This window comes from Prorops nasuta, unplaced genomic scaffold (assembly GCF_024137725.1).
Source record: "Prorops nasuta isolate Cenicafe-Biocafe unplaced genomic scaffold, Cenicafe_Pnas_1.2 PNAS00015, whole genome shotgun sequence".
Lineage (NCBI taxonomy): Eukaryota > Metazoa > Arthropoda > Insecta > Hymenoptera > Bethylidae > Prorops > Prorops nasuta.
Genome location: NW_027116812.1, coordinates 6,074,771 through 6,088,252, shown reverse-complemented (window position 1 = coordinate 6,088,252; position 13,482 = coordinate 6,074,771). Strand labels below are relative to the sequence as shown.

Sequence of the window (13,482 nt, the reverse complement as noted above, 5' to 3'; positions counted from 1 at the left end):
AAAAATTAATGAAAATTGCAAGCTTCATACTCTTGCATTTGAAAATAAGAAATGTTTCTTTCATCTGAAATTATTGATGAAAAATGTAAATTTATATAATTTGGTAAAAGAAGCGTTACAAATAATACCAAGACCTTTGTCATTTCCTTAAACCGTACACGATACTTTCCTCACATTTAAACTCACATGCTTCTTAATTTTCAAATTAAATCTCCATCTTCGCACAAATATAAAATGACGTCGCTCGAAGCTTCCTAGAATTACAGCTGATTATGCATGAATCGATTTCGTCTCTCTCCTTACGTGTTTGAAACAATAATATGAGTTCCCGCAGGTTTATTCGGAAGAGGCCTCGCAGACGCAATTATCTAATCTAGCATGTATAAGAAAGTTCACTCTTATTCGCGTTAAATATGATTGGAGATCGCTTCGGGTAGGCAATCATAGAATTTCCAACTTTTAATGTTACGTAAGAAGAAAACCCCATGCTGTTAGTTCTCAATGCTTATCTTTCTCCACGCTCACTAGTAAAATCACTCAAATAACACATAAATGACGAAGTACAATTATTAAAAACTATATAATTGAATATATAGCTATAATGGTAACATATATATTATATTGCAATGATAATAATCCTGTAAAAGAGCGTTCATTTTCTTCGGTGCGAACATGATCATTTGAATCTATGTCATTTTATTGAATGAATAATGCAATATTTATTACGAACGGTGAGCAAATATATAAACTTTAAGGAAATTATAGAGTATTTTGAGAGGACCTTTAATTGCAATCGCGCAGGATCGGTTACGTGGGTTGAAAATGAACTCAGGGCATTATGCTGTAACAAAATTCTTGTAAGTTGTAGTGAACTCTGGGTTTCGATACCAAATGACCTTTTCGAAGGACCGACTGCACACGCAAATGCAATTTTTTCGTCCAACCGAGTGAAATCTCGTCAAGTAACCCTTTCGCTACCAGGTAATGACAGTGGCGACGTTTCTACGACCAGTTTCAATCGAACGGCTAATGTTAACCAGCTCGCAGCCTACGGAAAATACAAATCCTATTACAGGCACGAAAGACTGCTTTGTCTCTCTCGAGAAATGACAACCGAGTTCTATAAATACGTCTATGCAGTTTTTCCTAAGATTTCTCAATAAATTCATGATCTGTCTAGAATCTTATATACCTATATATATATCTTCTAATCAATTACATCAGTGCTGCTCCGGATTGTAGCAAAATTAATCAATCAAGTCGATTAGGAGAAACTCTGCGCGAAAACTAACGAGCTTGGTACGTTTTATAATTGAGTTTAAAGTGTACTATAGAGATACTTTGTAGAGTGTAAGTAGTTTTGAATGATCGCCATAAATTCGGAGGATGTCGAGGATAGATATCGTGTGAATAAAATTGTTATGGAGTAGAGAGTTAAGGTCGATGAATATCGGTGACCTTCATCTGATAGGGAAAAATTGCGGAGAGCCAGAAAGTGTAACTGACCGTGAAAGGAGCTGTTTCGATAGCGATCATCAGTGACCTCTCGTACCGGGAGAGACGAAGGTTCGGTCTGACATTAAAAGAGGAAATGTCAAGATGAATGAATGGCCTAGCCCTCCATTGAGGACGCGCCCGTGAATGAAATTACCCGATGCACACGCCTTCACTCTACTTCAATATGCTATATAAATTTATTTAACCTGCGATCGTGCATAATTACCATTCATTAAATTGCATACGCGACCGACATTATCAAATTTTCAACATCTACTATCAGCTATAGGTATGAAATTAATTCTTGAATAACATATATTCATGTGGAATATAAATACATTAATGATATTCGTACAGGACTCGCAATAACGGAATGCACGTGGGGGGGGGGGGGGGAGGGGGAGATATTAGATAATATTAATTGAAATAATGTATGCGAATTAATCTAATCAAGAAAGCAGTTAGCACTAAATACATTTCTGATTGGAAACAATTATTATTTATTAAATCAATCATTACTGATGACCTACATTAAAAATATTTAAGATTAAGTTATGATGATAACTCTGTCTTTTCCAAAAGATAACAAAATTCCATATCTCAAATATAGAGAAAGTAATTTTCTTAATAGTAGCTTGACAATGTTATCTCCTTGCATTTTAATCATTATTAGAGATGTTTAAATGTCATGCTGGACATCTTTCAGGCTCATTTATATCAGTGTTAATTATTCAACAACAAATCAGGAATGGATTTATTAGCTGTTAGTTGTTTTGACAAATGCATCGTACATAAAGGAAGAAAGTGCAATTTACCAGGAGGTGTAAAAGCAGCGGGATGCCACATGGTTTATCACTACATGCGAGTTAAAATTATTGATAGAGAGTTTAGATAAAACTAGTTTTCCAATTACCTCAATTATTTCATGACCAGTAATGGAAAAAAAACTTGATGCTTCCAATACATAGAATGCATTTTGAATATTATTAGAGATAGATAAAGTTTATCCAGAGAGCAGTTATTGAGAAAAACTTTCGAAAATGTTTCAATAAACAGCTATATACAGGAACGAAATTTTATCTTGAGTAATATTCATATATAGAAAATAAAAGCGATAATGATCGCGATATTTCGTGATGAGCGCTATGATGGAATGCATATATTGAATATTATTATTATATTTAAAGTTCACGGCGGAAATCTCGCAGACTCATTTATATCGTTGTCAATTATACAGCAGCGAATCACGAATGCATTATTAGCCGATAGCAATTTTGACAAATGCATCGTGCATAAAGGAAGAAGGAACAAATTACTATATAGAAGCGTTAAAGCAGCGGGATACCGCATAGTTTATCGCAACGAGCGAGTTGAAAATACTGATAGAGAGTTTAGATGAAACTAGTTTTCCAACTGCTTCAAGCACTTCGCGACGAGTGTTTGAAAAAAAGTTTGGAAAATGATCCATTACGTGGTGTACGTGCAAGCTCGGTGAAACTACACCGTAACCTATTTACCTTAACTGTACCACAGCTGGTGCACACCTACGATACGCTGCAGCTATACCAAAACAAGAAACGCAGAAAAATATAAGAGTACAACTAATACTCTCGCTATTTAGCATCTTAGTATAATATTCTCAACTTAATACTTATACTAATTATATATAGGCACCCAAATCTCGTCGCGTTAAAAAAACATACTTGTCAAAATTTATTACTGATAAAATCTTGATGTTTATCGATAAAAGTTTGTCAGAGTCTTAAAATCATCGAATTATTGTAGAAGACGACGTACGAATGTAAACTAAAACTATTAACCGAGTTGAAACTGTAGCTTTTTCATAATTTAAATATACTTATTTCGTTTATTTACGATTGTTCGTCATTTCCTTGAGGTATGGCCACGGATTCTATCAGATATCTCCCGGAGATAATCTCGAATGTCCACTCAAAATCTTCATTAGCATTTTCCTAGATCAGTATAAAGTTTTGCGATACGGTCCAAAACGTTAATCAAACATTTTTTCACATGCTATTTGCAAAAACAGCATTCATCACCTTTCACTTTGACGGTATTTTTTGCCAACTTCATTGGCATAATTTCCCCGCATTTCAGCCTTCACCCGAAATTGGCATTGATAAGAGGGGGACTCGTACTACGTGCATGTATTGATGCAAAGAGGTGTCGCTAAATCGTGACGTGGGAGTATTTCAAAAGTCTATTTGATTTCTTAGACAACTAATTTGCGCGCGAAAAGCCTCACGCAATCCTCTCGTGGAGTGTAAATCTTGACTTTGCAGAGAGAGATTTGTTTGTCGAGTTGTTCGAAGATCGCGGGATGATCCACGCTCCTCTCATTTGCGTACATACACTTTCTTCTCGAGAGTCACCCTCTTCAGTTTCCGTTATGTCTGAATTAGGATTAAGGCAGGGATCGTGTGCTTTAAACAAATATTATCTTCGTGGTTCACCGCAGTTATACTTTCTCCAATTCGCAAGACGAAATCAACCATAGTCTGCGAACAATCGTGATTTCGCACTTTGAAAAGAAAATCAGGAACGAAATTGTAATTATGTCAAGACTATTCGCATTTCTAAACAGATAAACCTATATACTAGCGAGGATAAAATAAGTTCTGCGATTTTCAAACTACGTTTATCAGTGTATCAAGGACATTTTACCGCGATTTCACAAATACAAACATCCGTTACTGTATAGAAACCAGGATATCATAAAAATATACATTTTTACAGAATTTAATAAATTTCTTTCAAAAATACAAGCGACGCGTCAAAATTTCTCATTAAAAAGCTATTGTAATACGAATATATATAATCGATGAAAAAATGTTGCGTGCACTGCAGAAGTTCAGTGGTTCGTTTATGACTTCCACAATGTATCTGGGAAGCTGATAATTAGCCGAGTGATTACGCGTGACAGTAATAATAACATAAATATTCATAAATATTTTTCTTTCATGATTATAAATGCGAGATTTGTCGAGGACCAAGTTAAATAAGAAAGAAGCACGCGCCTTTCTTGGAACTACTGCTCGTTTGTAAGTTTCGCGTATTAGTGAAAGAGCTGATGTTGTGGCCATTGACCGGTGAACTTGTCTAATAAAAAAGACCATGGTTTGCATAATAGACGTTATAACAAGGGTTCCTCGTTACTAGTAAAAAACAAGAGACGATCACGGCAGATGATAATCTTTCGTGGTAAAAGGTGTGAACGAACGATAGCTCTAAGTTGGCTGGTAATTAATCGAGGCCAGGTAGAAGAGTGTACACCGGTCAAAGAAGTCGCTTCTGCTTTTACTTTTGCACCGTTAGGATGCCTGACAGCACACGGTAGCCTCAACAAAGGTGAACACGCTCGACCTTTCAACGATACGGCAGAAGCGTCGAAGGAAGCCAATTTCACTGGTTCGCTGTGCTTTGTCGGCGGGATCACCGCATTCTACAGGAAGTGCTAGCTGTAACGAAGAAATTTGCAGCCTCCAATGCAAATCAGCCAATCGAGCCAACAAAAGTTTCTTTTCATTTTTAATTAAATCGCTCGCGCGCGTACACGACTGAAAAACGCGATGTCTTCCTTTATTTCCGCCTCTTTTTATATTCTTTCCACGTTTTCTTTCTCTCGAATATATATGTATATATATTATATAAAGTCTATTGTGCTACCTGCTGACTTTTGCACGCTTCCAGCTAATCCCACCGATAAAACGTCAAGACTTCCGTCAAAATAGCGTTTATGCCACGTCGTTACCTACTTCTTTTCCCGCAATATCAATAATTCTACCGAAACAGCTAAATGTCTCGAAAATAGTTCCTGAAATCTCTATCTATCTCCTCGGAGAAAATTACTCGTGTGTCAAATTTCTCTGGAAGATGTTAATTTTCATGTCAAGGTTTATGTTCATCTTTATTACAGCTGCTCCCATTTGCTTTGTGTACTTTGAACCCTGTCTTGTAATCACGGAAACATCCTGCACGTCCCGTGTACGTACATACATCGTTGAGCTTCTTCTTGCCAAGCGATAATTCCGGAGAAAACACTACTCTATACACTCTTGAGTGGTATATGCTTTGAAATATCGCTACACATCCTCGGATAATTCCACGTAATACGTTCGCGACCGCTACTTTCAGAAATTCGTGTCAATATTTAGTGTTAACTGTGCTTAAATCTTGTACGACAACTGAGCTGATAATAAAACTAAGGATTTGCAGATATTTCTAGAAGATTTAAGGAGTTGTAAGAGAGATGATTACAAGTAGCTTTTATCAATAAATATTTAATTGCTGAGTTCTTTTAAATTATAACCAAGTTAAAATAATAACAAATTGATAAAAAGTGTAAGTACTAAATATTAAAATAGAAAAATGTTAAATACTTATATAACTCCCAAATCTGGAGCACTTAGTCCTTTATGGCACCATGAACTTTACAAGTGGCGTAATAACAATTGTTAAGATTTTTATTCACTTTTTTCTCAATTATATTCTGATATAGAGAAAAATTTCTTATAAAGCTGGATTAAATTCCAAAAAATCCCAATCTTAGCACGAAGAGCGATTAAATTTATTCTTTTGTGTCTTGTAATCGTAAGACCTCGTTTAACAATAGGGAATGTCCATGATACTCACAAATCTTTGAGCTCCAAATGTCTAGCCTCGAGCATTTCGAATGCGAAACGAAAGTCAGAATGATAGCGGTAAAACAAGAGTATTTCGTTTGATTAGCATTATATGTAAATGCTCAGAATTTTGTTGTCATTTGATTCTTCGATATTCGGAGCTCGAAGATTTTCTAGAATTTCCAATATATTTCCAAGACCGAAAGCCAACGATCATGATAAAACAAGTGAATTATAGCTCATCGTGCTACTATCTGGGCTAGTCGAGTTTAGTTCGGCTTTAATAGGAAGTTTTCCTTCGTCTCGCAATAATGTGGAGAAAAACAAAAAAAGAAGCGAGTAGAAAGCTTACACTTACACTTCATCCTTAAAATGTGCAGGTTATATGACTGGTTGGTTTGTGGGGTAAGTCGTTAGTACAGTTTTACTTTAATAGGAGTTTTCAGGTTTTTTTGAATTGTTAAAATTTCGGCAAAATTTAAATGGATATATACTTACGGATTATATATATATATATATATTTATTAAGAAAATTTAGTTGTTTCAAACTATCTCTCCTACACAACTCCTTAATTTTTTTACATATCTCGCCCATCCATCCTATTTAATCATACTACATATTGTGAGATTGAATAAAATTTGAAAACGTTGATTTCTAATCGCATGTTCCATTTAATAACTTCCACTGTTCATTATAAATATAATTTTTTTCTCAAATTGTGTCACTCACTACGTTTATTGCTAGTTTAAACGTAATATGCTAGTACTGAGTGCTATATTTAAAATAGAAAAAGGTCCTGTAGATGTGTATCATTGGCATGCAAATCGCTTTATCCCCAAGTGTGCATTTCTCGATATAACATGCATATACATATATGTTTTATGTCGACTGTTTTACTGCTCTAAGGTGGATCGACTTTCATACTACCTTTTTGACAGTCCATCAAACTTCCTGTCCCAGCCTTTCTGTAACGGGTTCTCTAAAGTAAAGATTAATATTTGTGTAATTATTGTGATTAAATTTGGCTGACTTTTGAGTCGAGTGTCTACTTTCATTTGCCTCATACGAACTTTCTTGCATTACAACTGAAGAGTCGTTGTCGGCGCATTAGGAAGATCACAGACTGTAAAAGAAGCAGCTGAGAGACATACGCTGTTGCAAAGACATTCCTTATTATGATGATTGACGCGCACCAACGATCTGTTATTAATTTGCAATCCAGACAAACAATTGCCATGAAGAGAGCATAAAATTTCACTCGCCTTCTTTTTTCCCTCCCTTGTAAGTCTTTTATTTCAATCTTTCCAGAACGTATAATTGAGCCATGAGACTGCAAACCTTACTACATTCAAAACAGACAAAAGACTATTTTTTATTTATTTAAACTCTAATATCCATCTATAGACAAAAGAATTTTTCTGAAGAAGCACTAAATTTTCTTCACAATCTTTAATAAATTCAACAAGCTTTGCAACTTGATGCCTTAATTCGATGTTTTTATTCTATGCAGTCATGCCTAATAATATTCTTGATAAATTGTCTAAAGGTTTGAATAAATAGTTTATTTAGACAATTCAATCCATAGACGCAATTTTCTGTTCATTAAAAATCTCTCTCTATTTACTTTTTCTTCTATAAAATAGTGTCATCTGTATACTATAGCACTTACATATATTATTCTGCGTTCCTTGAAAATTTGACAAATATAAAAAGGAAAGAAAGGACAAGAAATAATAGTTTAAACGATTCGAGCCTGGGATTATACCGCGTGCTTTTTCCTTCGAGGACTCTGCACGTATTTTCGCCAAAGGGCATAAGGAGGACAACGCCCATTGGTTGCAATTTACGAGGTACTCATCGGTGAGTGATCGTGGCTGCTGGACTGTATGATCTTAATTCCCGCTAAATCACCGAGCGTTAGGGCGCACTTAAATCCACAGTGGATCGGTTCACTTCGTGTAGCGATAAACAACTGGACAGCGCACACGCGAATAATGGCAGGTTAAAAGTCCAGCAGGTGGCCTCCGGCTAGTTCCACTTTCTTCCGCTTCTCCACGCTTGATCTTTCCTGAAATTTCAGTCTCCATTGCAACTATCGTTGCGCGTTTCCTATCCCTCCAACTTTTACCACTATACTCTTATACTACTCGGACAAATTTCCTAAAACCTATACAATAATCTCCAGTGTATCTTGCTGTTCCAGAAGAGTGCAGCAGTCATTCAACGCTAAGTTTGAACACAATTTCGGGGCTACAGCAATATAGCCCAGTGTGCAAATGAAGGATTAATTTCTTTGACTGTGTCCGATTCAGATTTAAATCAAACAATGATTATACCGTGCACGTGTATGTGTGTTCACACTCTATATAGTCAAATAACACAAAATCATTCTAACACAGGCATTAAAGAAAAACACTCTAGAGATAGCCATGCTAGCCATGCAAATCAATTTATAGCGTTTATCTTGTCGTGCAAGAGTAATGCCTGGGCAATTTTAGCTAATCAGTTACAAAGACGCAAATAAATTCGATAAAGCTGATCTTTCCGGTGGTCCAATTACTTGGGAAGCAATGATTAAGCACGCAGACATAGTAAGATCTCATCTGGAATCGCTTGAAGCGAGATAGGGCGCGAGGAGAAAGCGTAATCGAGCATCGAGGGAAAATCATTTAATTGCAAGAGTTTCATCTCTAATTTGGTACGCGCGGGTCGTAGCCCTGATCTATTATTGCCGGACGATTAGTGCTTCGGGATTCTAAAAGAATCGCACGAAAGATCCGTTACGGCCAAATTCCTTGCGCTGCAGTGTTGCTCTATAGGAATTAATGGAGGAACGCGCGGCTTTTTCACGTGGCAAGACTCCTTTTTCACGAAGATGCTGATAGAATGTCGCAGGAAAGAGTAACAGTTTTTTTAACTACACAACGCTTTCGTTTTCACATTCCTGTAAAATGTCCCACGAAGAGAATAACGTTCCGAGAACTTCTTCATTAATCGTAATCTTTCTCAAAAACATATATAAATTCCAAAAGATTTCATAAATGCATTTGGTATAGAAATTTCATAATGCTTGGTGTATAAATTTTTGTTTCTCAACCTCGCTCTGAGTCAAATGAGTTAATTCCTTTATTCTTCGGTTGTTTAGCGCATTATACTTGAATAAAATCATTTATTCTGATTGTACGTATTATATATAAGCTTTACTACATGTAATTTTGACACTAATTTCAAACATGTCATATTCACTATAAATAATAATATAATTATAATAAATTCAAGTATTATTATATCGCGCTAAGGATCTAAGCAAGTGAAAAATTTGCTCGCTCGTGTAAATAAGGTCCTTCAGGAAACTGTCAGTTTCTCCATCGTGATCTAATGTGTTGGTATATAAGATTCATCAGAAATGCGTCCTTCTCAGTCACCAAAGTTGATTATAGGATTGGAATCGCGTTAGCCTTTGAAATTTCTGTCCGAACTAATTTCCATTAGTCAAAATAAAACTTTGATATTAGAAGATGAGATTCTAATAAGGCCAAATCGATCATGACTCTATTGAGAATGATTGACAGTTCATCACTCTACCATTTAGCACGGATAATTCTACTTTGCGAATCAGTACAACCTTCTCTTGTGGGTATCGCATGATTTTCAACGTCTTTCCTCAGGCGTTTATATACGTGGAACGTGAAATCCAGGAGGTCATGGACCAGTCGAGTTTCTCGGAAGTTTCGCAAGGCAGATCTTCCACCACTGATATTTCACGATAGAACGAATCTAGGCATTCGTTCCTCTTGCTGATGTTTATGCATAATATGCCTAATTTGTATTCCGATCTTTTTCTAAAACAAATAAATAAAACTGCAGTTCCGCAATAATTCTTTACAATTTTTAAGAATAATAAAGCTAGTTAAACAGTGTAGTTCTTTAATCTGCAGTCTTTTATAATTTTATTATTTGCTGCAATCACTTTGAATTACAAAGTTGATAGACCAATGTACTCGTATAAAGATGGCAATTAAAATAGAATATATATAGGTACTCCATAGGAATATATTTATAAGCTGGTTGTGTATGCTTTGATCGAAAGTTAATTTATTTTTATTTGGAACGCTGTAGGTGCAATGAGGAGTCGCAATAGGGGGAAGTACGATAACTCGCAGAAACGTGTTCGCCAGGCTCGGTCCATTTTCATTCATGCAGTCTTCGACTTCTTTTTATTACATACCCGGCTGCACTCCCATTCGCCTCTTATTTCTTTTTCACGCTGGACCTAAAGTGACGATGAAACTGCTCCGACTCGAGTCGTTAGGTAATGCCCGAATTTCACTTTCAATCAATTATGTGTGTGTATACGCAAGTGCAGCCACTCGGGAACTGATCACTGCATATATAGCATAGTGTGCTCTCTATATAGAGTTACCTAAATTTCTTCCTTTTTCTCGTCAATGTTCCTAAACAGACGTAATTGTGTTTACAGTATGTCTGGTCGATATACATATATATAAATGAATCAATAATATTATAATTTTCGTAATGGAATAAAAATAGTAATTTTTCCATAACATTTTTAACGTCCCCACTCCATCTTTTGGAATCTTTCGGTGTCGACCTTACCATGACTTTCTTGACGAGCACTCTTTAACATTAAGAGATCGTTGACATGGCCTTATCGTCCATTTATCGTCTTTCAGGCGCAGACGCCTTATTAATTCAAGCTTCTTTCTATCCTAGTGGTAATTTAGAAATGATAATTAGCTAATAGAAATTAATAAATAAGTACTTATATATACAGATAAAATATAGAATATATGTACATGAAAACCTTTTAAGTTAAAATAATGACTAGAGAGATGTATAAACAAGGAAGAATACCTCCAAAGACTGTTTGATAGCCACGATATAATCAAAGGATCCCATAAAAAACTTATGGAAATGGGGTATTGGTGGATTTGCCCATTACTTTAGGAAACTGTTGTTGTACCTTTCTGATCCGAAAATTCTCGTGGTCACGATTCTCGTTAAAATAACGTTTAAGCTCCATAAGTGCTCAAATTTCGATATTCCATTAATTTCAAATATAATTATCCCGTAAGTGCGCGCTTGAATTAAACAGTACATTAATATGGTGGCTCCGATGGCTCTCGAAATCAGCTACTATAACTTATACAATAAAAACACGGCTTTACATTTAAAATGATTTTCGTACAGCCTTTAAAACTTCAGCCAAGGTTAAGCAAAAACTTTGATTAGAATTAGATTGTAAAAAGTACTTTTTATTAATCTCTCTGTAAATTAAATTGAAAATGCATAGAACTAAAATCATGAAAACTTGTAATAAGAAAGGGACACGCAACAGTTTTTCAAATTTATGGACAAATCTATCGAGACCTACATTTTCTAAAAGGTTTCCACAGGGTCTTTTACGGATAATTATAAATTATAACGAAAATCACTGACGTTTACCGAATGAGAGCGGAAAGTTCTTCGAATGCCAACGTTACTCGACAAGTATAACTTCCTTCTTCTTGCAAATGCTCGTGGTGTTTTTTCCTTAATCTCCTAAAAACAAAGCTTTCGAATTTTCACGTTTGCCAACTGTTTCATAAATTATACCTAACATTAATTTACATATAGAGAAAATTTTCCATATCAATACACATATACTATATTTTTCTACGCAGCGTGTTTTTCAAAGCTTCAGTCGCCATAACTCATGAATAATTTATGGGAAATCGCGGATTAAAAAACAAATAAAAGCCATTAAAAAATCCATACATTTCTCTTCCGGACAGGCGATGATGCGAGCCAACCAAGTAATTATCTGTACGAATTTGCGGATATTAAAGATCGTTTAAATGTACACGGCGACGGTTTCGCTTTCGCGTTAACTATCGTAAATCTCCTAAAAAGTGGAACGAACGTATTGAGAGTATTATAAACGTCAATGCTTATCCTGCTTTCTTTTGTATGTCGCAAAGTACAGTTTTTTAAATAAATAAAACTCCATAAGAATCAAAAAAGTCATTTTTCTTCAGATTTAAATTTTTTTGATAATCATGTATCGCGCAGGTAATCTGGCTTGTATCTAGGGCTAATTATATGCTAAATGGCCTCTTAACATATGCCTTTTTTCACCCTACACTCCCCTTTACGCACTCAAACTTTTTGTATCGCTTATATAGGCAGTCCAGGAGAGAAGTGCGAAATATAATAGATCGTTCTGCAGAGCAGCCTATAATACTCGGTAATTTGGACAATGAGATAGCAATCTTTTTTAAATAAATTCCCTCAGTCGCTATGCGCGGCTAATAGGGACCTAAACTTCCAAGTGATTATTCAACGTTTTTTGTAGTGAATAATACGTTAGTTAAATGAATACTTATAATCTATTATACTGTGTCGTTTCGTCTGCTTGTTTTTATGAAAAGGAAAGTCAATATTGATAAAATAATATTGAATTGTTTGTTTTCAGGGAACAATATTTGTTCAATGTATTCGAGGTTATCGTGTCGACGCTGGAGTCAAAATTGCAGAGGATCGAGAATTTGGACAAGGCGGTGGAACATTTGATGCGAAGGGTGGAGGCACTTGATTCTCGCGTCAACGACAATATAGATAAAACAGACGCAGTAATTACGAAATTGAGAACGCTGGATCTCAAACTTTTCCATGCTCAACCACCACTTCCGATAGATCTCAATCAGGCAACTAGGGCTGCTGAAAGCAGAAGTGGACAAGACGAAGGTATAACTTATATAACTTTTACACGTAAGATCCTATCTTCACACCTACTATATATATATATATATATATATATATATATATATACACAATGATATTAAAATATTAACGTGTATTTACTCTGTATAAGCATATTATTACACTATATACAAAACTTATCGGTCAATTTTATCATTTTCAACGAACTTTATTTTGTATACATACATAGCTACAAATTCCCATTTCACTTTTAATGTACTGGTATATGCATTATCAAAACAATCCCTTAAAATTATACAACGTAATCTCAACAAACAATCGATACACACAGACACTGGGCTGGTTCTTAATTGACGTTGCAAATCGATAGGATATAATCTCGCATCTCTGAGAAACTATAGATTAATTTCTGTCCACAGCCAAAATAGCCCAGAGCGATCAAGATCTAGGTATATATTACACGTAAACTCCTATGACTTGTAAAAATATTGCTCCATGAAATGTTGCTCGAGAATCTGTATATATATATATATATATATGTTAACAGACGAAACAAGTGATTTCATAACTTGACAAAATAATTTAGTATTGAGCAATAATGTCCGTAAGTATTTGACT

At 35.2% G+C, this 13,482-nt stretch overlaps 1 protein-coding gene across 1 annotated transcript in view; it reads left to right on the top strand.

Moving 5' to 3' along the window:
- Positions 1 to 13,482, top strand: part of LOC136778874 (peptidyl-prolyl cis-trans isomerase G-like) — an 89,284-nt gene that overhangs the window by 47,812 nt on the left and 27,990 nt on the right. Inside the window, exon 2 of the mRNA XM_066736021.1 lies at positions 12,617 to 12,888. Coding sequence (XP_066592118.1) covers positions 12,617 to 12,888 — 272 coding nt within the window. The remainder of the gene's footprint in view (positions 1 to 12,616; positions 12,889 to 13,482) is intronic.